General features: G+C 41.8%; 2 protein-coding genes across 4 annotated transcripts in view; one reads left to right on the plus strand and one right to left on the minus strand.

Moving 5' to 3' along the window:
- The window catches only part of micu1 (mitochondrial calcium uptake 1), a 37,181-nt gene extending 29,287 nt beyond the window's left edge, over positions 1–7,894 (plus strand). For both annotated transcript variants that reach the window (XM_088916031.1, XM_088916032.1), the window contains 4 exons: positions 2,970–3,107; positions 4,305–4,413; positions 5,912–6,001; positions 7,081–7,894. In XM_088916031.1, coding sequence (XP_088772157.1) covers positions 2,970–3,107; positions 4,305–4,413; positions 5,912–6,001; positions 7,081–7,241 — 498 coding nt within the window. In that variant the 3' untranslated portion in view covers positions 7,242–7,894. The remainder of the gene's footprint in view (positions 1–2,969; positions 3,108–4,304; positions 4,414–5,911; positions 6,002–7,080) is intronic.
- Positions 7,895–11,389: 3,495 nt separating this feature from the next.
- On the minus strand, positions 11,390–25,753 carry nolc1 (nucleolar and coiled-body phosphoprotein 1). 2 transcript variants are annotated; one of them, XM_088916029.1, is made up of 14 exons: positions 25,622–25,753; positions 25,104–25,159; positions 24,452–24,588; positions 23,603–23,736; positions 23,385–23,505; positions 22,458–22,540; positions 21,544–21,685; positions 20,846–20,989; positions 20,475–20,558; positions 20,255–20,374; positions 18,234–19,553; positions 16,883–17,013; positions 16,059–16,119; positions 11,390–13,385 (listed from the first exon to the last, which is right to left on the minus strand). In XM_088916029.1, the coding sequence occupies exons 1-13, from the start codon at positions 25,730–25,732 to the stop codon at positions 16,099–16,101; spliced, it is 2,604 nt and encodes an 867-aa protein (XP_088772155.1). In that variant the 5' UTR covers positions 25,733–25,753; the 3' UTR covers positions 11,390–13,385; positions 16,059–16,098. The 2 variants fall into 2 exon arrangements, with proteins under 2 accessions (XP_088772155.1, XP_088772154.1); XM_088916028.1 differs by having other exon boundaries at positions 16,059–16,142.
- Between the last annotated feature and the right edge of the window lie 29 nt (positions 25,754–25,782).

A 25,782-nucleotide genomic window follows, 5' to 3' on the forward strand; every position in this document is an offset into this window, starting at 1 on the left:
GAACTTCCAGGTTTGGTAAAGTCATGGAAAGTGTCTGGTTTCCTGCATGGCAGCAGTGGAGGGGGACAGTGCTGCGTTGAGCTGACACTGCAGTATGGAAATTAAAATTGAAGAAACTCGTTGATGGAAGGGGCACTTCATGGGGCTAAGGCTGATTGATGCCCTGTAGGAATGTACTGCAGGCTGCTGTTTGTTCTACAGGAGTTTACCCTCTGTTAGCCACAGTACTGTGCCCATGGCAGGAGCCTTGCATAGATCGGAGGCTATTCAGGAATCCCTTGCCTCCAGCTTTGCTCTGTGCCTGTCTCCCTCACTCTCTTACACATGCTGGGGAGCTGTCTCAGACAGAGAAACCAGATTTATATGGCATGCTTTGTCTTCCGCCTTTATGCATGGCTGTGTATCAGCACGTCTGTCTGGGATGTAGTTTCTCTGTTGTAAATCGACCAGTGTATTCCAGACTTCAAGAAATAAATAGCCCATCACTGCTGACTTGGTTCAACTCTGTTTTTTTTTCTTGCTGAGGCAGCAGTCCAGGGGTTTATAGCAGCAAAGCTATTCTTATGTTTATAATTAAGTATTTAAAAAGAGTATAATAGTCTTTCTCGTGCTTTGAATGGAAAATAACCCTGGCACTGCTTAACTCCTTTGAGTCATCTTCTTAAGAATGCTGCTGAGAAGGAACTCTGATAAACGTGCAGGAAGGACATCATAAATTGTGTCATGACTCCACCTGTGATGACATGCCTAAATTGATGGCTTTCCATCTACAAGTCCAAGAGGGAGAAGCACCTGCACTCGAACCTCAGCTGGAGGTCACCTGTCCTAAATACATTAATGGAGTTAGAGGGACCCAGCAGTGTAGAATCAGCCATGTGGGGTAATAATCAGTACTAATCACTAATGTGGGGAGGCTACTACTCCTGATGACACTCTGGGATGCTCTCTGGATCCCTGAGGCAACTTCACAGAATATAACATGACTGTGACCACAACTTCAAAAACACATAGCTGGAAGTAATTGTCGGGGTTTGAGACTGTACGTAAATAGAGTTCTGCCCAAGATCTCCTCACAGACAAAATATGTTTTGTGACTAGCTCCTCATTTTAATTTTTCTTGATCAATGAAATAAAACAGTTGGACATTTGTCGACTGCACTGAGGATCAATGAATATTCAGCTTAGCAGCTATAAAACATGGATGAGCAGAAATTCTCCCCATCTAAGTCTCAACATGTGGCCATGTCCGCAAGTCTTGAGTCAAAGACTTTACATTCACAGAATATAACATGACATAACATGAGAAACTGTCTTTATGGCAAGGCCAAGCAGAACCCTTTCTATCCTCATGCAGGCAAGAATTGAATAGGTACAGTATAGAACAGATCCAACAATCCCTCTCCCTGTGGGACTTATACATCTCAAAGACTTTGCCTGACCAAATGTCTAATTCTGGTGAGCATACATTAAGTTTTCACTTTTTAACTATTGAGAATTTAGTTTTATTCCTAATGCGTATTTGCTTGATAAAGATTAGTTCAGAGAAATAGTTGAATACTTACTTGCCTTTGGAGCATTTCAGAATATGTGTTTGTATATGGTTAAAGTACATAGAAATAGAAATTAAAATAAATTTCATTGGTTGGTCAATTTTCTTGTATAGTTTAGACCTAAAACATAATTAGAAACACATAAAAGCTTTAACAAATGAGGGAGATAATCTAATTAAATCTGTAATGCAAAGACATTAAATCCATTTGGATTATTAGCAAAATGATCCACCAAGAAATATCCTTGTGTGAATAAGTATGTGAAGATGTGTTTAGAAAATGGGCAGATAATTCAAGTTCTTCTTATTTATGCTAAGTAAACAAGTAGGTCACTTACTATTTCATATATCCTGGTTATTCATTTTTTTCTACTTCATATACCATTGTGGTTCAAAAAATGCATTGGTAAGCATAAACCAATGGTAAGAAATTGTAATTCCCATAATCATATTCACAATTTATTTCTCAACACTGTATGTGGCTGCCTACCTGATTGATTTATAAGGTACTCCTTGCGTTTACTGTCCCAATTTGATTTAGTAAATTCAAACTATCACAAGACTTCAGGGTTGATGTATCAGATGGTGTGGAAAAGCCTTTCACTGAACTGTTGTGACACAAAGCAAATTATCACTGATGAAAACATTCCCATCTTGGGAATGAAGAGGTGGCTGTTGTTTACTACAGCTCTTCTGTGCGAATGTTGTTGTATTTCATTTTATTTATTTAAGTTAATACTGATCTTTAATAAACCGCTCACAGCTCCTGTTTTCCATGTTTGCATAGTGTTGTGTGGAAAGAGCCATTCTGTCAATATCTGCATCTGCATGAATAAATACAGTCAATCACTTTCACTATAATATGTGCTTGAAATGTTTTAATTGCCAGTGTTGTGTGAATTTCATTTTACTACAATCCCTCAGGCCTTGTGGTCAGAGCTCGCTTGCTGACCGCAGTATGTCCTCAGACTTCAGGCTCCAGGACACCTGGATTCTACCAGCACTGTTGGTGTAATAAAACACCACAAGGCTGTGATGTGATATTATTCTTCAGTTTGTATGCAGGCACCCACGATCTGTACAGTATGTCCCATTTGTCAGCAAATGCTAATTCTTTACTACATTATGTGTATCGATTAAGTCTACATCTCTAATCCCTGCTATGAAAGATCACAAGCGTGTTGGTTGACATGTCTGTCTGACTCTTTATTTCTCTCTCCCTGCTACTAGTGAAGTGACTCATGAGTTCTCGGTGATGGATATAGCTTCACTTGTCAAACCTCTTCAGGTTTCCTAAGTTGCAGTCCCATGCGCATTTACTTAATGAAGTAACAAGGACCCAGCTCACTATGCTGTGACTAGTAGATCCCAAAGTAGTTCTGTGTGCTGTGCAGTGAACCTGCCTTCTGTGTCTCTGCAGTTTGAGCGCAATGACCCTGTGGACGGACGGATCACGGAGCGCCAGTTCGGTGGGATGCTCCTGGCCTACAGCGGAGTCCAGTCTCGCAAACTCACGCAGATGCTCAAGAGCCTCAAGAAGCAGTTCAAGGACGCACAGGTACGCATTCCTACAGCAGCGGGCTGGCGTTCCTCCCTGATCCGGTGCAATTGAGAGGGGCCGTGCTTTGCCTCAGTTCTTTAAAAAAAATCTACAGATTGCTTTTCAGCACGTACTTATCTCATTTAGAACTGAACAATAAACCTCTTCAGAAATGGCAGCACTAGAGTTAAGATTCTGAACTAAGACTGTTGATCTTCTTTGGTCTTGGTAAATGGTGCCTGTAGAGAAAATGAGATTTTATTTTAGAAAGGAAGGAAGTAAGACTTAAGTTGATGACATCAGGCTATATTAATCTTGCAGAATGCAATGGAGTGAATGGCAACCTAAAGTGGTGTCGGCCTTGATACTAGACAGTGCTTTTTTTACTGTAGAATTGTTAATGAGTCACATTAATCACCAGGCTTCTTTGTGTAGCCAGGCCCAGAGTTCTACCAAATCTACTTTGTTGCTCTGAAAGAATCACTCTTTGTAGAATAATAGTAAGCTCTGATAGATTGAATGGCCTGATTTCAACTTAAAATTTTAATTTGTGCTCCTGTTGAGTAATGCTGTGCTTCTAATAGTCCCTCTATGCTGCAGTGAACTTGTGAGCTTACAGAGCTGAGAATATGCTGAGAATAAACCCTGGGTTCACACCGTTATGTGCTTACAGGATAGCACATTGTAAATCTGCTGCGCTAACATATCTCACCGTCCCTTTAACGTGGTGTGCTCTGCCAGCAAAGAAGTATTTTCTTGCTACTTCCAATTCCCTTCCAGATTTCATTTAAGATTTCCTCCCCTGTAGCATTAAAGCTAACTGAATCCTTGAGTAATGGCTCGGACTGCAGCATGAATCCTATCCAAGAGTTGTCGAGCCAGTAATAGCGTGCCTGTGTGCCAGTGGGTTAATAATCGCCTGTCCAGAGGCTGCAAGTCACCTGGGTACCTCTTTCTCAAAGTTTATCGTAGTGAGTCTGCATTCTGATTTTCCTAGAAATATACCTACTGGTAGTAAAGACAGTAGTAGGGCTGTTATTTACAAAACACTACCATCAACAAACTAGAGTGACATAAAACAACTGTATTGTAGAGGCAGGAGAGACGGCCTCTGAGAGAGAGAGGGGTGAATAGCACAAGGTCTAAAATTAGTTTTAAGCTAGTCATAATTTTCACCTTCACTGTTTTTGTCTCTCACTTTTTTTGTATCTGCAGGGAATAACGTTTGAGGAAGTAGAGAATTTCTTCACTTTCCTGAAGAATGTGAACGATGTGGACACTGCCCTGAGCTTTTACCACATGGCTGGAGCCTCCATTGACAAAGGTACCCCATCTTTTAATACAGGGTTGGGAATCCCAGTTGGCTTATCTGAAGCGGGCCTCTAACTATCATGTTTCCTGTGGGGATCACGAGTTCCAGTTAAAATGATTCCTGTAACCTTGATTTTCTTTTTCCAAACAAGAAGTGCCTAGTGCCTGTAAATAGTTTGGGCTGTGTTCATAATCCAGTGTGCCTAGGAGATCTTGGAGTAGAAACTGCCCAGGCTGTGCCAGTCTGGCTATATTAAGTCAGTTAAGTGGGGGGCTGTTTGAGTTTTGGTGTGTATCAGCCAGATTTCTAACCTAAGCTAACATGCTTAGGTTAGACTACCAAAGCACTTTAACTCAGTGACCAAAATTTGTTGGATCTTTAATATTGGATCACACTACAGCCAGACATGCACAGAACTGTGTATATACTGCATAGACACCCTCCTCTCCTCTTTTGAGTGTAACAGAGCCAAGATCAATAATTCAGAAGCAGGCTTTTTTACTGCTCTTTTATATTCTTTCACCTTCATGTCTTGTTTGCATTTGTGCTGTTTTGGCAAATTTTGTAATCAATGGAGGACAGCCAGTAGCAGCCTTCAGCAGTCAGTCATCTTACATTTTATGTTCCCTTATCCTCCTGCACACTCTTCATGCTCTGGGTCACTTGTCACAGTGCCAGGCAAGGCAGTTTCTATTGATTTCTGCATCTAAACCTGAACTATTACATGGAATTTGTTGCATTTACTACTGTTTTTTCAGGCTGTATGTTTTTTATTTCAAGAAAATTAGTGCATTCTGTATTTAGTGTCTGTTTGCTTGCCTTTTGAAACGAGTACAGCCACCTCCTCAGGCCAGCTGATGTTACACAGTGTGCAGAATGAATTCCCTAACACTGACTGACAGCCAGGGCTTCTTCTGTTTTTAGCTCTGATCAGTATGGCCAGAGGGAGTGCTCTTGGACTCTGATTTGAAGGTCTGAACGTCCCAGGGGGTCCTCAGAAAAGCCTGGATCCCTGTCTCTTTCTCCTACATAAATAGAATCTGCATTAAGTTTAGCTTTTTAAGATTCTCGCAGTGTGCAAAAGTGGTGAAGAATTCGAATTTTCAGTTTAGTTTAAGTTAAAACAGGACCTACTGTTAGGTGATTAAACTTTGTAATAATGCCTGTTTCAGTGTAAAGAAACTAACCCTGTTGCACTGGAAGAGTGTTAAGTAGTGTTCCCTTTAAACAGGTAATGGTGAAGAATTAACGAGCTGTATTAAAGGCTGGCTCTGGAGAGAGGGTGCACACTGCATGAAGCTCAGGGGTAGCATATGGTTTTGCTGAGCAAGGTGGAATCATGTTTCCTGAAACACTTGACAGTATACTTCTACAGATGCGTGTCATCATGAATTAATCAAGAACACAGATGAATGAATGGTTTACTTCCCTCTTTATCCATATTTCTTTTTTCCTGCTTATGTTTCTCTCATTAACCTGCTCTCTCTCTGTATCTTCCTCTCTCTTTCAGCAACGATGAAGCAGGTGGCACGCACTGTGGCCAAGGTAGAGCTGTCTGATCACGTGTGTGATGTGGTGTTCGCGCTGTTCGACTGTGATGGTGAGCCATCCACTGTTTGTCTTGTGAATTGTTTGTGGTTGTTTTGCGATACCCTTGTACACTGGATATAATTGTGTACATTGTCAGAAGCCTTGGATCATTTCTGCTCTCTATTAGGCAGGGAATAGAGACAAGGATAAAACAGGTAGATATATAAAAAGGACACCTGACAAGAGCTGTCTTGATTGAAGAATTGTGTTCAAGTTTATAGAAGAAAAGAGAGGAGTAATCTTCAGTGCCATTTGAATTGTTGCGATAAACACAGTCCATTCATGTCATCTTTCTCATTGAGTTGTCAACAGTATAAGAATATTAAGAATATAGGAAATGTTACAAATAACATGGGGTCATTGAGCCTCTTTAGCCTGTTTGATCACTAAGATCTAATTGATCTGAAGGTTTTGCCAAGCTGATTTCTTGAAGGAATCCAGGCTATCGTTTTCAACAATATGGCTGGACAGCTTGCTTGTTCCAGACTCCCACAACCCTTGACTGTTGATTCCAAAGAAGTCGATTAAGAATTCTGAAGCAATTTCTTTGAGAACTTTGAGTACTTGAATCAGTTCCCCTTATAGTCTTCTTTACTGCAAGAGTAAAAAGATTCAGTTCTTTTGGTCAATCAGAGAAGGCTAAAAAACTTTTTAGAGTTGAACTTTATTGATTCATGAATCTCATCCTGAGTTTTCGTGAGTTGTCTTTAAAACTATAGCTGGAGAGAAAGCCAGGCAGAGCTGACAGTGGCCCAGGGGAAAGAGGGGCTGAAAGCTCTAAAGAGCCCTGTTGCAAAGGAACCTCAAGCTTTGTTCTACTCTGTGATCTGAACAGTATAAAACTGGGATTATCCACACTGAAAAGGCCAAATTGAAAGCACTTTGTGGTGAAAAGGCCAGTGCAGCACTTAATCCCAGCCTTGATCCTAATTTGTGCTGCCCTAGGCTATGTATATAAACCTGTCACTCACACCCACACCCACTTCTGGTGGAATGGGTGACAGCAGAGCACTGAGTGGCAGCCTGATTCTTCCATCTGTTCTGTAGTTTAACTGGTTTAACACATCTTTCCAAATGCCCCCCTTGTAGGAAATGGGGAGCTGAGCAACAAGGAGTTCATCTCCATCATGAAGCAGCGGCTAATGCGTGGGTTGGAGAAGCCCAAAGACATGGGCTTCACACGTCTGGTCCGAGCCATGTGGAAGTGCGCCCAGGAGACGGCCTGGGACTTCACCTCTACCAAGCAGTAACCAGGGCAGGGCCGAGGGGCAGTCAATGAAACCTTCTACTGCAGACACCTCTTCTCGGAGCAAAACTCATTAAAACATCAGAAACAACTACTGCAAAACAGCAAGGAGAAAACAGGGCAAGCTTGGCCTTGTCAGAAAGTCATGCAGCAGAAAGGTATTATTTATATCTGTAACCGGTACTGAGTTACTTTGTGAGTTTAGACAACTTTGAAAGATGGCCAGTTAAATATGGCAGAGCTCTGTACAAACATATTTTGCCACCCCTGTTTCTCTTTTGCTAGAAACACACCTGATATACCTGGCTCTCACAGACAAGTGTTGCATTAGCTTTGCACATCCAAACCCTTGAGTAGTAGCGCAAAGCTTACTGAATATTCTGCAGCTGTCTGAAGCATCAGTTGTCTTTTGTGGGTGTATCTTCTGGCAGGGGGGTCACATTTCTGCCCCTTACACCACACATTTCTGGGTCCTGTGCCTTGGGGTACAGACTACCAGGAAGAGGGAATTGAATTCAGGAGGAGATCCAGTTTTTACCACTGATTGAAGTGTCTTCCTGTAGGGTTTGCTGCACTACAAACATTGACTTGTAAACATATGCTTTTTCTATACATATGTATAATGTAATACTCTATTAAATTAACTTTAAAAAATGCTAAGCAGTTGTTATATCTCTTATATAACTATTTTCTTTTCTTCGCTCTGGGAAATGTACAGGAATCTTTCTCATGTTCTTATTAATAACATCAACAGGAGCATGAAAATAGCCCTTTCATCCTGGGTATTCTGTTATTGTAGTGGAGTGTGTGGAATAAAAAGCACTGCTAGCTCCTTATAAAATAATGGCTTACATCTTAATTACAACAGATAATCTGACTGTTGTATGGAGCACCGAAAGCACTTTTGACTGATCTGTGGCGTTACCATACTTTTCTCAGCCTTTTTGGCTAAGATCAAGCATGTGTGGCCTGATCATGTTTGAAACTTGGAAACTGAAACTAAATTGGAAACTGAGAAGGTAATTTCTTGAACTCGTATCTTTGGGTTGAGTGCAACTATAATATTGTTTAGTTTTGGGTCCTGAAGAAGACATCGTTTCTCAACCCCCTGACTGGGACCAAGAAGGCATGGCCAGTTTTGGGAGGTAACATTGAGGTCTGCCCACAAATGTTCACTTCCTTGCTTTGACCTGGCGCCGACTTCAGTATTCCTCTGATGTAGGTCAGGTTATGCACTGCTGGTCCCTGCTCACAAATCTAACCTTGCATTTCGGGCAGGGACTTTGTGCACTTTCTGAAGCAACATTACAAGACCTGCACAGGATGCCAAGATAGAAAATGTCAGTGAATTTAAGTGCTGAGTGACTGTGATTCCATGTACATGTTCTTAAACTCATGACTACACAGAAAGAAAATGTAATTTAAACTACATGAGCAGTTGTATAATCACAACATGCCCTCTGATTTTATTGCTTACTGGCATTGTGCTGTATTGGGTTTTAATTTCCCTCTTGCGGTTTTGTCCTTGTTGCCAGTGACACTAGCCTGGTAGTGCAGACAGGAGCACAGGTGGTGTAGCGAAGGCAAAGCCTGCTTGCAGTGTGCTGAGCCCTGCGTCATGAGGGGAGAAGATTGTTGTCAGCAGTTCTCTCTGATTAAAATGGACAAGGCAGACAGCCCTTCTCTACGACCTGCACTACTAAAGAGCACTTAAGAGCAATTGCTGAAAATGAGATTGACTTGGAGGGCCTCCTTCATCTGTATTCCCATTTGATGGCCAAGCATTTTGCTGCTGCGTGTGTAGCTCTGAACTGATCAACGGAAGTTCCAGCTAATAACCAGATTATTAACATCTGCTAGGTTAGCATTGTGCTGTCATGGGGATTTTTAACAGCTACGCACGTACATATAGGGCATTTTGGTTTTTTTAAAAAAAATACAATACACAAATGTTGGATATTGATTGAATATTTTGATGCTGTTTTGATTAACTGATCATTCAGGAATGACTAGGATATAGCTGAGTGACTGCAGTTGCATAAGCACTTAGTCACCACATGAGAGAACAGATTGTGATGAGGTGATTTTACCTGTTAAACATCAAACTTTGTAAAAAAATGTAAATAGAAAAACAGAAAGTAACCAACACACCCTATTTATCAAGAGCACAGCACCTGTGTTCCATTAGTGCCATTAACACCTTAGGTGGGACTCAATCCAGCACTGGAACAACAAATTATATTTTTCTGGGACACCCTGATGGACTTGATCAGTAGTACAGCAAACCTGCAGATTACCACACTAAATATTCTGTTCAACAGAGCAGTTGATGAGGAGGTCCAAGTGAGATTGTCTGCAGTGTCAGTGATATGCAGTAGATCCTCTGTAGTGAATAATCATGAACTGTTTGCATGGTTCAAGACTGGGGCCTCGCTAGTTGCCCTGCCTGAAGACACATCCCAATATGACAGCAGGACAGCCCTTGTCATCATGCTTGTCCTGCAACAACAGTTTTCTTGCAAGATGAGAATATGACACTTATGCCATGGATGCCCTACTCACTGGACCTAAATCACAGTGAGCATTTATAGAATGAGCTAGGATGATGAGTGACATCTAGTGCTCAGAAACAAGGCATGGTTGTCTAGGTTCAACAAGAGAAATGTGACAGAAATAAAGAAGACAGCATCTGCCTCCTGATGCAAAGCATCTATCGCAGATCTGCTTTACTGCTTCCCAGTGGTTCACATGCATGCTAGAAGACTGACTTTCACAGAGGACCCTGTTGATGATCAATATTAATCAGTAAAATGAATTACCCTATGTCAGATTGGGATCAATAAAAAGTCTGTGTACAACTGCCAGAAAAAAAGGTGTTATTTGCCCTATAACTATGAATTTGTTACTGCTGTGACACATTTTACTCTCAAAACACTTTCTGGTTCTAATCTGTCCTTTTACATGCTCAAATCTAATTAGAAAGCAAAAAAACAAAACAGGTGCCAGTAGGTCCTGTGAGGCTCATTTTATGAAGGCTTGTCACTAAGGTTGTGATTGAAGATACTTCTTTTGGGAGTCTAGGTCATGCATTTGCTATAAACCTGGCACTCTTGCTGAAATGTACCAGTGGATGGATTTACTTTGAAGTTGTGAAATTCATCAGGCCCCCGTACAACATCCCATCAATATTTATCAGTTACAAAGACAGGAAATGAAAAGCACCCATGACAGCTCTGTAATGCATGCAAGTCCAGGAGCAGCAGAGCAGATCTAAAATGCTGGTTTGAGCATGCTGGAAACTAGCTATTGGAACAAGTGGCAGGCCCTATTCTAGAGGGGGGGGGGGTGTATGTATTGGTTAGTCTGAATGATTTATTTGCTCCTCTAAACAACCTCATTCCTGTGGAATTCATGCCCTGGTAACATGGAAGCTTGCCAGCTTCTTCAACACCAGCTTTGGTAAACTGGTAACTGCCGCCACTTTGTGGACACAAGGTGTTAGAGACAGGTAAGGTGGCACAGAACAGGGACAAACCAGTGCATGTAGACCCTGGGAGCAGAATCAATGCACTCTGCTCACTACTTGTCTACCTTACCCAGAATACCTGCATTCCACTGCTGTTTTACAGGCCCTAGACAAATCAGAGATGGAAACTGTACTCTCGGAAAGTTCATCATTTTTAAATATTTTATATAAATTTCTACAAGTACCCAAGCACATTAAATCCACTACTGTTGAGCAGGCTGTAATTATCTCTTTAGCACTGACAGCTTATGGATAGAGTAGAGAAGACTGGGTCCTAATTAAGTCAATACTTCAATTTTCTAAGAGCATTTGAGATGGGGAGAATCAGAGGTAGTTGCAGCTCTTGTATGGACTTGAGAAAACTAGACCCTCGATGCATTGCAATTGTGACCCTTTTAAATTGAACAAGTTAGGTTTTGTGCTTTGAGAATAAAAACACAACCTAGTAATAAAACCTTTCAAAACAAGGAAGAAACCCTGAAATGTTTAACAATAGAGCTGTAACAGGAGTCTTCTTCACCTCCCAGCAATTTGCTCTACGCATAATGTAGTCACATAAAAAAAGTCAGAAAGCACATACTCATTTTAATAAACTGAGGGAGGATTAATGAGAAAGCAAAGAAGCACATTTAAACAGTCAGGTCTTTAATTACAGTAACTAGTTTTTTGTGCCTTCTTAGAAAAATAACCTGACATTATTCAATAAAATTATAAAGTTGTTAATATCACATCAGTGGCAAACAGAATCCTGGACAGAACAGTGTTACAATCCTGAAGAAATCTGTACGCTGCAACCGGAAACTTTCAAATAAGAAACATCAAACATGGGAAAAGAGTAAAACTGCCTTCAACCCCTCAGTGCTGTAGAGCAGCAGATTTGGCTGGTCGCTTTTACATTAGGTACATTTTTAGAAGCCAATCAATTAGTTAAATGCAAATAAAAACCAGAAGTCTTGTGCATCATGATCAGGCCACGAGGCCCCCTACTGTTCATCAGTGGAGCTGTAACATGTCTTTTTAACCTCTGCTTTCTTTTTGGAAGACCCAATCTATACCAGCTGTTAACAGTCTGCAGCTTAAACTCTCACACCTTGGGTTTCAAAGTCTATTCCTGGATGCCTTAGGTATTTGCCTCTAAGGCCAAAATGTCTCTAGGTTTTTGTTTCAACACAACTTAAATACTTCGATCTAATTATTTGTCACAATTATGGTCATTTCTTGGTCTTCATGCAGTGGAGACAATCCATAAAGCAAGATGACAAAACCAGAAATCAGTAGCCCTCGAAACCTGGCAAATTTTTTATTTTGCTCCACTCAGTGATCAAACAATCTTGTTTTCCTAGCCAAATATAGGATTTAAGATCTTCTCCAGTTGATAGCTCCAAACATTTACTTCACTAAAAGTAAAACCCAGAAGACACTACTAGGACATCCAGGAATTCAGATTAAGACCAGTCTTACAATGTGTTTCTAACAATTACAGACTGCAGAATATCATTTAGCAAAGGTCTGACATTATCACTCTCCCCTGAACAGCAATGTGCTGAATATCTTTCCAAATGTACTTGAAGTAAGGTAATGATCAGGTGGCAACTTCTACCACATTTGTAAAATTGCCTGTGACCAATAAAACCTGAGATCACCCTTACTGCTCTACGAAAGGAGTCTTTTTTTAATTTTCACAAAGGGTTAAAACAGCAAGAACTTGCATTGACTTCCTGGTGCAAAACCAGCATCCAGGATTTCATAAAGTTTGCCAGAACTCTATGAACTCATTCAAAGCTGTGCTGGGAATTCTGAAGTGCCAAAAGCACAGGATTTCACCTGCATACAAATCTGATGTGATCTTAAGATGTATTTATATATGTGCCTACTAATAATTATAACCACAAGCTCCTGAATTAAAATAAAAAAACAACAAAACAATTTTACAAACTGTTTTCTTACAGTAAGCAACTGTTAGAAAATGAAAAATAAGCAATTCACTCAAGCACAAGGAAGACAGACTTCACAATTGTAAATTTTATCTTAAGAGAATATTTCATGGCCAACTGTTGGATGTTGATTGTTACTTGAGCTGAGACTCAAGGGGAGATGACAGCTGCAGTGATAATGCAGAGGGATCTCACAGAACACAGGACTCTCCCAGTAGCCTTCAGTGTCCTGCGCTGGTTTCCAGGGCCAAGATCCCACCTCTCAACTCACTAAGCAATATTCTGCAGTTTTAAAAGACGATCCTTTGTATGAATGTACCAAAAGATATGAAATAATCACTAGACTGACATGAACCAGCTTCAAGTTTCTCTTAGCCAAGGCAGTCCTAGCGGAGCTGGCCTGCAAAAGTGATCGGTCAGTACAGGGCAACGTGGACTGCCCTGCAGGTCTTTATCAGGAGAGGAAGAGTCCATTTCCTCTAAAAGAAGAAGCAATGAAGAGAGAGGGACAAGGTGGATGGCTGGGCACTCAGTCGCTGTCGAATTTGATGGAGTTGATGTTTGTGGAGATGATGCCACCACGGTAGCTGCCACGTTTCTTCTTGGTCTTCTCATGGCGGAATGATTTGCCCTTGGTGAACTTCAGCACTTGGTTAGCCTTCTGTCCCCAGTCCCCCTGGGCGCCCGCCTGTGAAGACACAAACCCCACACATGGTTAATCTCAGGAGAATTCAAGAGCACTGGACAGGGTAATCAACACTTCTGTACTGGGTCAAGGTGAGATATCTGATCACTGCACTAAAACAGGGCTCACCAATTCTGGTCCTGGAGAGCCACAAACCAGCAGGGTCACAGGTCACCCTTACATTATGAATTTCTAAGCTTGTGGACCAATTTTGTTTTGACCACTGAGGTAAGTGAGTTGTTCTATTAGGTGGTTTAGGGATTTGCCTTTCCAATGATCTCAACGCTCTGTAGTATTCAAGGGTCAAAAGTGGCTGTTCTTGACTTAACTGAAAGAATGAAATTCAAAACATTGATCAAAACACTCTTGTGTTTCAAAGTCTATACCAGTGATCAATTAAGCATGTCATATTGGAATGGTGTTCTCTAGGACCATTCCTACACTGAAATGTACAAATGCGCATTACCAGACAGGATGTAGGTATGCAATGATGATAGATGATATGAACGAAGGCTGGAAGGAATCCTAAAATGTTAGTGCACAAGACTAGGCTGTGCTGGGAGCATTCAGCATTGTTGTGCTTCACGCTATTTTCGTCACTCTACAACACTGTGTGAGCAGCACTGCTTTAAAGCAGCCTATTCTACAACACATGCACTGAACACCAATTTGCTAGAACTAGTTAACTGCTGGCACTAACCATGATGAATGTGCCATAGCCAGATGCATGGCAAATTCAAATTAGGCAAACAGCATTTTTATTTGAGTCCACTAGATGACGGATATATAAATATACAATTGCACCCTGTTATGTGTTGGACATTCAAAAAGAGCCATAAAGCAAACTAATTTTTCCCAAAAGGATTCATTTTCTTAATTTCATAACTACATAAAGCAGATTAAAGCAAATTTCCTTTGTGGTTTTATGCAAAATATTAAATGTAGTATTGAAGGCATTATATATATATAATGCAAGAAATTGTATATGGCTAATAAAGTGATCTTATATAGAACTGCATATACATTGGACATTTTAAATTAATTAATATTGTATGGCAATATACACAGTGCATTAGAACAGGGGTTTTCAACCTTTTTTAAGAAGTGTTCTCCTTCTGTTTAAAGGTTTCATCATGTACTACTTTCAATATTTTTAGTTGCAAATGGCAGCAGCACTTTCATTGTTTTTTCTAATAAGCTGCAGATATTTAGATCCTACATCCAACCAAAACATTAGGTGTTTTGTCGATAGCTCTCAAAAGTCTATCATTGTTCAACTAGATCAATTTGTCAAACTGTGCAGCATTTCCTTACCAGTGCTGTTTGTAAAGGGATCTCAGATACAATCGCAATCCAGTTGTACTAATGTTTCCATTTCACTAAAATACGTATTGAACAGAGCAACAAGCTCTGTTAAGTGGCCAGTTACTACATCCGAAATATCAGCAACCTCTGAAGCACCATCATTTAATTCAGTTAGGGAAGGAAACAGATGTTACTGGCATGCTTACACTTTTCTGTTTTGGTGATGGATCCTTGAATTTTGTTACACAGACCCATCACATTGCATTGCAAATAACAAAAACACATGATTTCAGAGGCCTGGTTTTTGTAGGTAGGTTTTACAACCAAGGCTAAAACGTCTAATTCAAGGCTCGGCCTTTTTGATGCCAGTGCTTCTCTGTGTAAAACGCATTGGGTTGAAACATTGTGAAACTTGTTGTATACTCACAATAAGCCAACATTTTCTGCCCATCATACCCATTGGCTACAAAGCCCATTTGCATTTGTGTACTGCTTCAGCACTTCAAAACGTTCCCTTCTTGTTCATGTTGGCAGTGCAACAGAGACAACAGAGATCATCTTTAACCAACTTACTGTCCCAAATGTAATGAACACATACAGCTGAGCCCCGGTTTCCAGTGCCTGTAGATTCATCTACCTTAAATGCATTTCGTTATACTCCGATTCAGTTGCACCTCATTATCTTTTGACAAACAAAAAACAAATCTGCTGGGTGAAAGGGGTATCTTTTTAACCTTTTTTGCTTACTCGTTGCCAAAAAGTGCTGTACATGTCTAGTAATGAATGTTTCTTGGATTGGATGTGTTTTCTTGCAATTTGTAATCATGAGTGACATCAGATATGAGACCTTCAGGACACTTTTACTGACTAAGTCTGTGAGTGAACACCTCTTTTTGGCATTTGAAACATTTGAGCCATCATCTAAAATATTCAGTTAATTTTCTAAACCAATGTGTGGTGCTTGTTTCCAGGTGTCTTTTAAACAGACAGAATCATACACTCATTGGAGAGCTTTTCCAAGCAGATGACACATTTTGGCTTGGAATTCTGATTGGGGCCAACATAAGTAAATCTAAATATGAACCATTGTACTTACGAGATTTCTGTAAATCATTTCCCCCCCACTTTTCTCTTTCCTGTGTCAAACATCCTTTTTAATTACAGAACTGCACCCTAGCTAAATACTTAACCCATTCAAAATGGAAAACAAAACATTTCTAAAAAACATTTAACAGTACTCAGTGGTAGAGTTTATCTGAAAATACCAAAATGTATAATTACACATTTTCAATTTAAATGAAACAAAAAAGTCTGATTTCTGTGTATGTAAATGCTGAGTTTTTATGATAAACAGATGAAGACTGTCCTTACCTTGGCGTCAAATGAGTTGTTGGAGAGTCGAGGATCAACTTCAATCTCTTCGTCTCTTACTCTACGGAAAGGAGCATTGGTTGTCTTTAGAGACCACACACAGAGAGAAAAGAGAGACATACTTTTTAATCATTTTGCCTCAAGACAGCAAGTAAATCCCAAACAAAAACTTGCTGAACTTTTAATCCAGCTTTACAAGACACCATGCAATCAACGTGGCTGAATAATTTGGGACGTACAGCATGTCAGAGAGCTCATATTGGAAACCATGGAGCCTGCACATGGAAAGCTGACATTGCACCTAGTGTTCAGTTAGTGTTACAGTTCAAATATAGTATCTTATTCATCTGAGGGTAAATTAAAAATCAGTTTCTTACCTTATATAATAAGGTATACATAATAATTGTAAAAGGTAATTTAAAAAGATAAGGTAAAGGTAATTTTCTTAGCTTTATTAATAATTATAATAAAGGGTGTCCCTGAGAATTCTCATAGAGCTGCAGAGGCTAACTGTATTTATATGAGCTGATTCCAGATGGAGAAATGTATAGCTGTAGTCTGTGGCTCACGTTAGGTCAATATTAAAGCGCAGCTTTTACTAGAACGTTAACAATGTTCAGCATTGTAACTGTAACCTTTAACTCAAGATGACATTAAATGTGAAACTAATTTAATGACAATTATCAACAACAAAAAATTTTTTTGTAGATTTGGGATCCAAACCTTGGGATTGGATTTAAAACAAAATCTATATTTTTTTAACCAGTCAGCTCTCTTCACTCTACTACAGCCAATGGCTTCCTGCCATTCCCAGAACGCAGTACCTTCTGCTTGGCCTTGGGAAAGGAGTGTGGTGTCGATGCCGTAAGTTTGTTGGCCTTTGGGGTTTTACTCTCCTCCTCATGTTTGCTCTCGGATGAAGACTCTTCATCTCTCTTCCTCTTTGCTGCAGTGCCTATCCATAAGAGAGAATAAAGGACAAATTAATCTTTACATCATGATTTTATATTATTCCCCAAAACTCCCAAATTGCATTCCCTGTTCATTGGGGACATCAGTCAAAGTTCCCAAATGGTTTGGTTTCCATCCCGTGGCTCTTGAGCCTGTTGCTGTTGCCCAGGGGATGGGTATACCTGTGGCAGCTACAGTCTTTGTCTATTAAGAAGATCACACAGTACAACATAATGAGTAGCATAACCTAAGGTTTTGTAGAAGGCAGTGAAGACAATTAACTACCTTTACCAAGTTAAAAAATATTGAACTGCTATGAAATATTTTTGGCAGCAAACACAACAATAAGAAATCAGAAAGGCAGAATCAAGCCTCTTCCCAAACTAAAAAAATAATGTCATCCTTTGATATATGCATGTGAGTTGTCATCAATATAAAAAAAAAAACACATAAACAAACAAATATACCCTGCTTGTCATCAGAACAGCACCTTCTTGCCTCCTGTACGTTGGGGGCTGCAAGAAGTCAGGACAGTGTTGATCACCGTCTGGGGTGCTGAGAGCCCCTTATAAGCTGGAAACAGCTTAAAGTCAAACAGCCCATGTATGATGGGCTATATTCTGGGAGTTTAAAGGTCATGACACCTTGTCAACATCAATGGGAAGATTCAAGCGGAATAGTTTTGGCAGGAGTGTCAAGTAACCTGTACAAGACACACTATTGATCGAATTGTAGAACCTCACTAACTTTCAGGCTCATCCTGATAATGCATGACTCAAGCAGGCCAATGCACATCCTCGTGCTGCTCCTGCAGCAAGGGCTTTCTTCCGAGTTGAGAACGTGACAGTTATGCCATGGATGCTGTATTTTCTGTACTGCAGTACTCAGCCCTGAGCCTGAAGTGAACATGTATGCATGAGTTGGGATGTATGACATCCCTGGCTGGACAAAGGCCTGGCAAAGATCCATGTTCACAAGAGGAATGTGTTAGAATCTGCTTTAAAGAATGGTGGCCACACACACAACTAGCCTGTGACTTTTCACAATCACGTCACTTCAATAAAAGTTCACTGTGCTGGCTATAAAAGCTATTTTGTAAATTTCCTAGTAATACCTTTGTGAATGTGTTGCAGTTATAAGCGATATTTCTACTCATGCCCAACTTGCGTAAAATGCTCTGGGGAGTGTCCATGCGCTACATACTGTAAATGCAAAACTCTTTACCATTAGCGGCTGGCTCTGCTTTCTCCTCCTCTGATGAAGAGCTGTCATCTGATGAGCTGCTCTTCGCTTTCTGTTTGGCCGCCTTGGGAGTCGTTTGGGCTTTCTTGGTGGCTGTGGAGTTCACCACAGAAGCTGCTGGTTTTCCCGTCTTCTTCTGTCCTTCAGGCTCAGAGTCCGAGCTGCTCTCGCTGGAGGAGGAATCTGCTGTTTTCTTGGCAGAAGTTGGTGTTTTCACCATGCCTGTTGTCTTGGGGACTGCAGGTTTCCCATTGGGCTGCGCAGGCTTGGTGGAAGCCTTTGCATTTTCAGCCTCTGAGTCGGAGCTGTCAGAAGAGCTGCTGCTCTCCTGTTTCTTTTTAGCCCCGGTAGGTGTGCCTTTGGCTGGAACCGTCTTTGCAGGTGTGACTTTCTTTGCAGCACCAGGAGTTTGGGGAGCTGCCTTCTTCTTAGTAGCCTCTTCCTCTTCCTCACTAGAGCTGTCAGAAGAGCTGCTGCTCTCCTGTTTCTTTTTAGCCCCGGTAGGTGTGCCTTTGGCTGGAACCGTCTTTGCAGGTGTGACTTTCTTTGCAGCACCAGGAGTTTGGGGAGCTGCCTTCTTCTTAGTAGTCTCTTCCTCTTCCTCACTAGAGCTGTCAGAAGAGCTGCTGCTCTCCTGTTTCTTTTTAGCCCCGGTAGGTGTGCCTTTGGCTGGAACCGTCTTTGCAGGTGTGACTTTCTTTGCAGCACCAGGAGTTTGGGGAGCTGCCTTCTTCTTTGGTGCCTCTTCCTCTTCCTCACTAGAGCTGTCAGAGGAGCTGCTGCTCTCCTGTTTCTTTTTAGCCCCGGCAGGTGTGCCTTTGGCCGGAACCGTCTTTGCAGGCGTGAGTTTACTAGCAGTACCAGGAGTTTGGGGAGCTGCCTTCTTCTTTGGTGCCTCCTCCTCCTCACTGGAACTGTCAGAGGAGCTGCTGCTGGACTCAGCCTTCTTGGTGGCTGCAGGAGTTTTCACTGGTGCCGACTTGAGCTTCTTCGCCTGGGTTTCTTCTTCTTCAGAAGAGCTATCGGAGCCTGAGCTGCTCTCAGCAGGTGCGGCCGCCTTTCCAGCAGCTGAGACGACCTTCCCAGCTGGCGTGGATGGTTTAGACCCTGTTTTGGAGGCAGCAGGTTTGCTGGTGGCTGGTTTTTTTGACTTCTCATCCTCCGAGTCACTGTCTGAATCTGAGCTGCTGCTATCTGCCTTCTTTGTAGCCACAGCTGGGGATTTAGTGCTGGGGGTTGTGGACTTAGGAACAGGTTTTGCAGCTGGCTTTGCCGAGGCCTCATCCTCAGAGCTCTCAGAGTCTGTGCAGAAAAAAGCACTTGTAACAAACATGGACACACACTTGCCACAACACAGTCTCAAATCCTTTCTATATATACACAATTCACTCAGACTCAAGAGCAGTTCCCAACAGACACACACCAGCAGGGATTTCCAATGACTGTTTACACACCCACACGTCTACTCCACTACAGGATCTTGGTTCAGGAAGCCCTTACACTGCTTGATAAACTGATAATTAAACCACACAACTAGGGAGTTGCATGTACCCAAGTTCTACACTAGAAAAAACTAAAGGATTCATATTCAGGCACGCATTTACTACCATGTTTTAGGAAGTCCTACATTCCTACATACAAAGACATCTGAAGTTCAGGTCTCTGAAGTATACAAACATTCAGCTTAGCCTCTAATGATATATAAATCTATAAAGACGTGCTGAATTTGTAAATTAGAATTGTTTTCAGTATCTACCTGGATTAGGTTATTATAAACTCTATATGAGTATACACAATTTTGTTATAGTATTTTGTTCATAGTTAGCTGAAATAAAGAAAAATGACAAATTGTATGCTGACAGTTAGTGGAATAAAGATGCAGGAAAAGAAATAGTATTAAATGCCAGCTTTAGATCACAATCTTCAGTAACTTGAGTCATTACCATAGAAGTCGAACAGTTATTGATCTAACCCCCAAGGTAGAGGCTCTGTCCCTTTCTCACCTGAGCTGTCAGAGGAGGAGTCCTTCTTGGCTGGAGGCGTCTTTACAGATGCAGGCTTTGCTGGCGTCACCTTAGCAACAGGCTTCTTCTGTGCAGCTTTCTCCTCTTCTGAGCTGGAATCTGACAGAGCAAGCAAAAAAAGAGTACGAGTGCCCGCTGGAGAAAGAGCTCAAGAGAGAATACAGTAGGAACAAGAATCAGAGAGAAGACTAAGGCTCACCTGAGCTGTCTGAGCTGGACTCTGCCTTCTTGCTGGCTGCTGCTTTAGGTGTGGAGGATGCAGGCTTCACAGGGGGTGTTTTAGCTGGAGATACAAAGAAAAAAGTTAGAAATGTGTGAACAAAACAGGGAAGGTTGGACAATGTCGGACAATGACTCACTGCCAGAGCAGACCTCAACACTGACTACAATAGGCAGACAGACAGATGTCAGACACGTAAAAGAAAACCGGGCTACTGTGAATTAGCCATAACACTAACCTCAATCCAACTATGTCTGCAGAGAGTTTGTGTCAGACATTGCTGTCCGCTACAGCAAGGCCCATCAAAGTGGCTCAATGTTAACAGGGGGTGGGCTGTAGGGAGCACTGACCTGCAGGTTTCTTAATCTTCTCCTCCTCATCACTACTGTCCTCACTGCTGTCCGACGAGTCACTGCTCTGGGCCTTGGCACCCCCTACTGGAGCAGATGACTTCTGCCCTTTGGTGGAAGGGGGAGGGACGGCACTGTATAGCCCTGTTAGGAAAACAAAAGCCACCAATGAGAGGAAGCTATCTAATTCACGTGGCTACTAATAACTAAGGATCTCAGCTTGGTTTCTATTCATGCAATAGCTGGACATTTGTTTTGACAAGATGGCTAAATCTTCAGCCATGCCTGCAATTTCAGTTTCAGCTATTGACATTCCCTACTGATGAAATCAGGCATTTTAAGGTTAATTCTTCTATACAGTAGTATATATTACTGACGAGCTGTAAGGAAACAGAAGAGAAACCACATTTGTCATTTCCGTCTTTAATGCCTCTGCAAAGATTACCGTATACTGTAGAACCACAAGAACAAATTTATCAAAACCAAATCTATAAACCTGTGGATTTATGTAAAAGAATATGGGTTTAAGGAAGTTGGTTTTAAAAATGCAAAGGTATTACAAAGAAATAAAAATCAGAGTTGGGGTAAGTCACAGCGTACAACTTCAGCAGCCTCTGGTGCACAAGCGCGCAACATCAGCAAACACAGTGAAGCTCTGCGATATAATAAGGTATATGTACACAGCAGGAAGACCTTACCAGGTTTGGGTTTCTTGCTTGGGGGAGCACCCTTCTCATCCCCAGAGGAAGAGTCCTCCTCGCTGCTGGACTTGGCATCGCCCCGCTTGGCTGGGGTAGTGGTCTTTACAGCAGGGGCCTTTGCAGGAGGCTTGGCGGGCTTCTGTGAGGGGAAACATTTAACACTCCATCATCACAGTGGTGTTCAAGAAGCAGACTATCACATAATTCTTTATACCGAACGCACCACAGTACTAGCAAGATCCGCCCTGTCTGTGTGCATCTGTGCGAGGAGTTTCGATGAAGTGACATATCTTTACACAAAAACATACACAATGTTACTCTTACAACTTGAAATATCCTGCCATCTTGTTGACATTTACTGACCACGGTCTGCAGACACGTTAAATGATATACTGCTGCCCTAATACCATAAGAGCTACCAAGTTTGGTTCCCACAACACAAGAACAGCCCTTCTGCCTTTCATGAAATACTCAGGAGTACCAACAAGGAGTAATTGCCAACAGGAATACATGACCTCTCACCCCAAAATCCACCAACATCAACTTCTCTTGAAGGCAAAAACTAAGCAAGAAATCATTCCACACCCAACCTGAGTCCAAACTAACAATGCTGGCCACCTCCCTCAGCAATGCTGTATAAACCAACAGCGGCCTTCATTTAACCACCACCCAATTCCCGGATGTAGTGCCCACATCTTTTGTTAAAGATGCCACTGGGAGCCTGGTCACCAGCTGGCATGCAACATCGTCTATGTTACATTTTTTACACAACAATTCATAAATTGCTTTATTTTGTAGAAAGCTGCTTCTCCCACCATGACCAATCGCTCCTTTTAATGAAAGCATCAACAGGAGCACAGACGTACAGTGGGAAATCTGTATCAGGACTCCACAACAACAGCCAGACTCACCTTGGCTGGTTTCTCGTCCTCAGAGTCACTGGAACTGTCGCTGCTGCTCTCCTGCCCCTTCCTGGAGGCGACGACCTTGACCTCTTCAGAGATAGGAACAAAACCGCATCAGTCACAGGCTTGACAAGTATGCTGCCGCTGCTCATTAACTACAGACCAGCAGTCTGCTTGGGACTCTGACAGTCCTCGCACACTGCCCTAACTCTCCATCTGCAAAGGCAGCAGATAGCAATCAATGTGATTAATTGCACTTCCAAATGTAGTTAGGTCTTAATGAAGGGTGTTTGTCCCATGTCTGTTGAAAAGATTCTGGAAGATGATAAAGGTGAGACAGTGAGCATTAATCTTAACAGTCTCCTACAGAATCAATAAAAGAAGTCGGTATGTTACAGTGCTGCAGCTGAAGATCTACAGTATGCTGTAAGAGTGTTTTGGGGGATCTTCAGCCTTGGACAATCACTAACAACCCAGATGTCACCCAATCAGAACTTAGTCATTAGACTGCTTTACATTTAAAAAGACATTCCAGGACCAAACCAAGATGGAAATTACAAATATTGCACCAGTACTCTGTGATTAAGTTTTTTCTTGATGTTTGTTAATGCTCCACTGGGCCACTTTATCCCAGTTTATTCAGCATTAATGAGAAAGATAATACAAGACACCCTTTGGATCGGGCACTAGTTCCACTGCTACTTAACATCCAGCATCACTTAAACCCATTTATACAACTTGCTGGACAATCGGAATAAAAGCATGTTGTCTCAACAAAAGCATATCGGGAGCCTGAAACTAAAAGACACTGTTTATTCCTTTAGAGCTCTAACCCGTGTTTGCAATGAATTTTTTAGAGAAAACAAGACGTCGTTAAGGAGTCCCCAGCACTGGAGCTGGAGAACACTGCAATAAGGGATAGGTAGAGGGTACCAGCTTTTGCAGGGGGCTTGGTGACCCCTTCCTCCTCCGAGTCCGACTCCTCACTGCTGGAGCTGGTGTCTTTCTTTCTGCCTGCAGCCTGGGGGCTCTTTGAGGGGGTCTTCACAGGGGGCTGTCAGCAGGAATGGGATATGTAAGGGGAGAGGCTGACAGTCAAACTGCTCACGTACTTACGATTTTTTTCCACCAGACTGAGGGCACCTGCTCACCTTGGCTGGGGTTGTCTTCTTTGTCTTTTCCTCTTCCTCGGACTCCGAGTCGCTGGAGTCTTCACTGCTGCTGGACTTTGCCTTCTTTGCTGCTGCCGGTTTCTTTGCAGGTACTGCGGCTGGAGACTTTTTCACTGAAACGCAGCGAACAGGGCACAGCACGCATCACCTCCAGGTGTGGGTGCACTGGATCATTTTTTATTTTCCAGGGGCCCCTCCCTCCCTTGCAAAAATAGCCCCAGAGCCCTCAGTTGCACTATTTGTTTTTGCATGATGTAGAATCTGGGCACTAATTAAATACTGAGACATAGAACAGATAAACGTAGTAAAAAGCAGACACATGGCCAAGTGTGTCAATCACAGTGCTCTAGGCACTGGGAAGAGAGAATAAAGAACAGTGTTCTCTTTAACAGATGTCGTCTTATATTCCACAGCTGCCATTATAGAGTGTAACACTTTCACCAAAAAACAGACCTAACTGATCTAGAACAGGATCTACCTACCTAAATATAAAATCAATCCAGGAAATAAGGTCAGTGGTCTTTGGAGCTTGTTGCTTTTCTAAATAGAAATTTCAATGTCGCACACACACAGGGGAATAAGACTCCCACTGTACGGAAGTCTGACCCATTTCAGGCTTTATAGAATGTAGGCTCTTAGAAAAGTCAAAGGTGAGTGACAGAGGTCTCCAGACCGTGACATTTTCTGAAGAAGTTTAAGTTTTTCTATTGATCTTCATCACTGCAACGGCCATAAAAAGCTGAAGCTCTGCAATGAGAGGCTCTTATAGACTACATACATCTTCAAAGGCAACCCAGTACAAAAACCCCGGGCAGCCACTGGCTGTACCTGCAGACGTCTTCTTGGTAGCATCTGCCTCCTCTTCACTGGATGAGTCCTCACTGCTTGAGCTCTCTGCCTCCTTCTTTGCCTTCTTGGCAGCTGGGCCATTGGGTGCCAATTTCCTCTTTTTGGTCTCCGGAGACCTAAGGAAACAAGTTGCATCACAGTGCTACCTGAAGACCTTCATCTTGTTTTTTTGTGCACCACTGATCACAAAAAAACTCAATTCTGAGCTGCGGAAGCACCTCAGAGAAAGGACTGAACAACACTTTCATCTTGTCAAAAGGTACAATATCTCTTAGGGCTAAAAACTGACATTATCATGCTTCACCAACACAGACGGCGGGGACAGAAGTTGGCAAATCTTTTATCACAGTGCTTTATAAATGTGTTAGCAGTTCCAATTAGCTGCACTGAAACTGCACTTTGTGACAGTACAAAATACATATAGACAGGATGTGATGTATTCAAGCGTCGTACATTCTAACAGGTTGCACTCTCATCGTCTTCCGCACAGCATCCTTCTAAACTCCGGAAACTTTGGTTCCCACTTTCCCGTGGCCAAACTCACCACCTGATTCAAGCCCAAGGGAAAACTGGGCGCTCCGAGTCTCTTCAGTAAGAACCGAGCACAACACACGAGAGAGCGTATACTCACTTCACCCAAAAGTTAAAAATGTCCAACAGACTAGCTTCTTGAGGGTCCTGAGGTTTCTGTGAAAGTAAAAAAAGCCAAATAATATATAAGAAAATTGTAAAAATATTCAGGTTTCTTTTTAAGCACAGGTACCGGTAAGTATGTTATATTTGAACAACATAAACAACAAGTGAAGTAACGGAATCATAGTTTTTTAACACTTTAGAATTTATTATTTAATTAATAAAACCTTTCCCTGGAGAACTATTTTAAATCATTTTATTGGTGCCGTAATTACATCCAATGGTGCTTTTATTAAAATATAAAATACAGGAAACTAATAAACACATAGTCGTTACAAGAAAAACATATTTAAATAAATGAGTACCCCACTGTGATCCCCCAAACCTCTCACACACGTGTACTGGAGGTGGAATAAGCCAAGACTCGACATCCTAAAGCTTCACTAAGTCATAAGCCCTGTACACACTAAATCTGCTCCTTCTAAAGCAAAACCCTTTCTCGCAATAGTCACTCACCACTTTCGTCTTCTTCAGGAACTCCTGAGCTGCCTTGGAGAATTTATTCTCCAGGAGAAAAGAGTAAACATGCTTGTAAAGATCGCTGGGCACCGACGACTGCTCCGCCATCTTTTGGCTCCACTCGTGTAAAAAGGAAGAATCAAGAGCACAGCGGGTAG

This window comes from Atractosteus spatula, chromosome 5, assembly GCF_055471065.1.
Source record: "Atractosteus spatula isolate fAtrSpa1 chromosome 5, fAtrSpa1.hap1, whole genome shotgun sequence".
NCBI lineage: Eukaryota > Metazoa > Chordata > Actinopteri > Semionotiformes > Lepisosteidae > Atractosteus > Atractosteus spatula.

Coding starts and splice junctions, on each gene's coding strand:
- nolc1 (XM_088916028.1), bottom strand. CDS start 25,732: ATGGCGGAGCAGTCGTCGGTGCCCAGCGATCTTTACAAGCATGTTTAC. Junction 20,990..21,543: donor AAGCAAGAAACCCAAACCTG/GTAAGGTCTTCC, acceptor TTTTCCTAACAG/GGCTATACAGTGCCGTCCCT. Junction 19,554..20,254: donor CTCCTCCTCTGACAGCTCAG/GTGAGAAAGGGA, acceptor TTTTCTGCACAG/ACTCTGAGAGCTCTGAGGAT.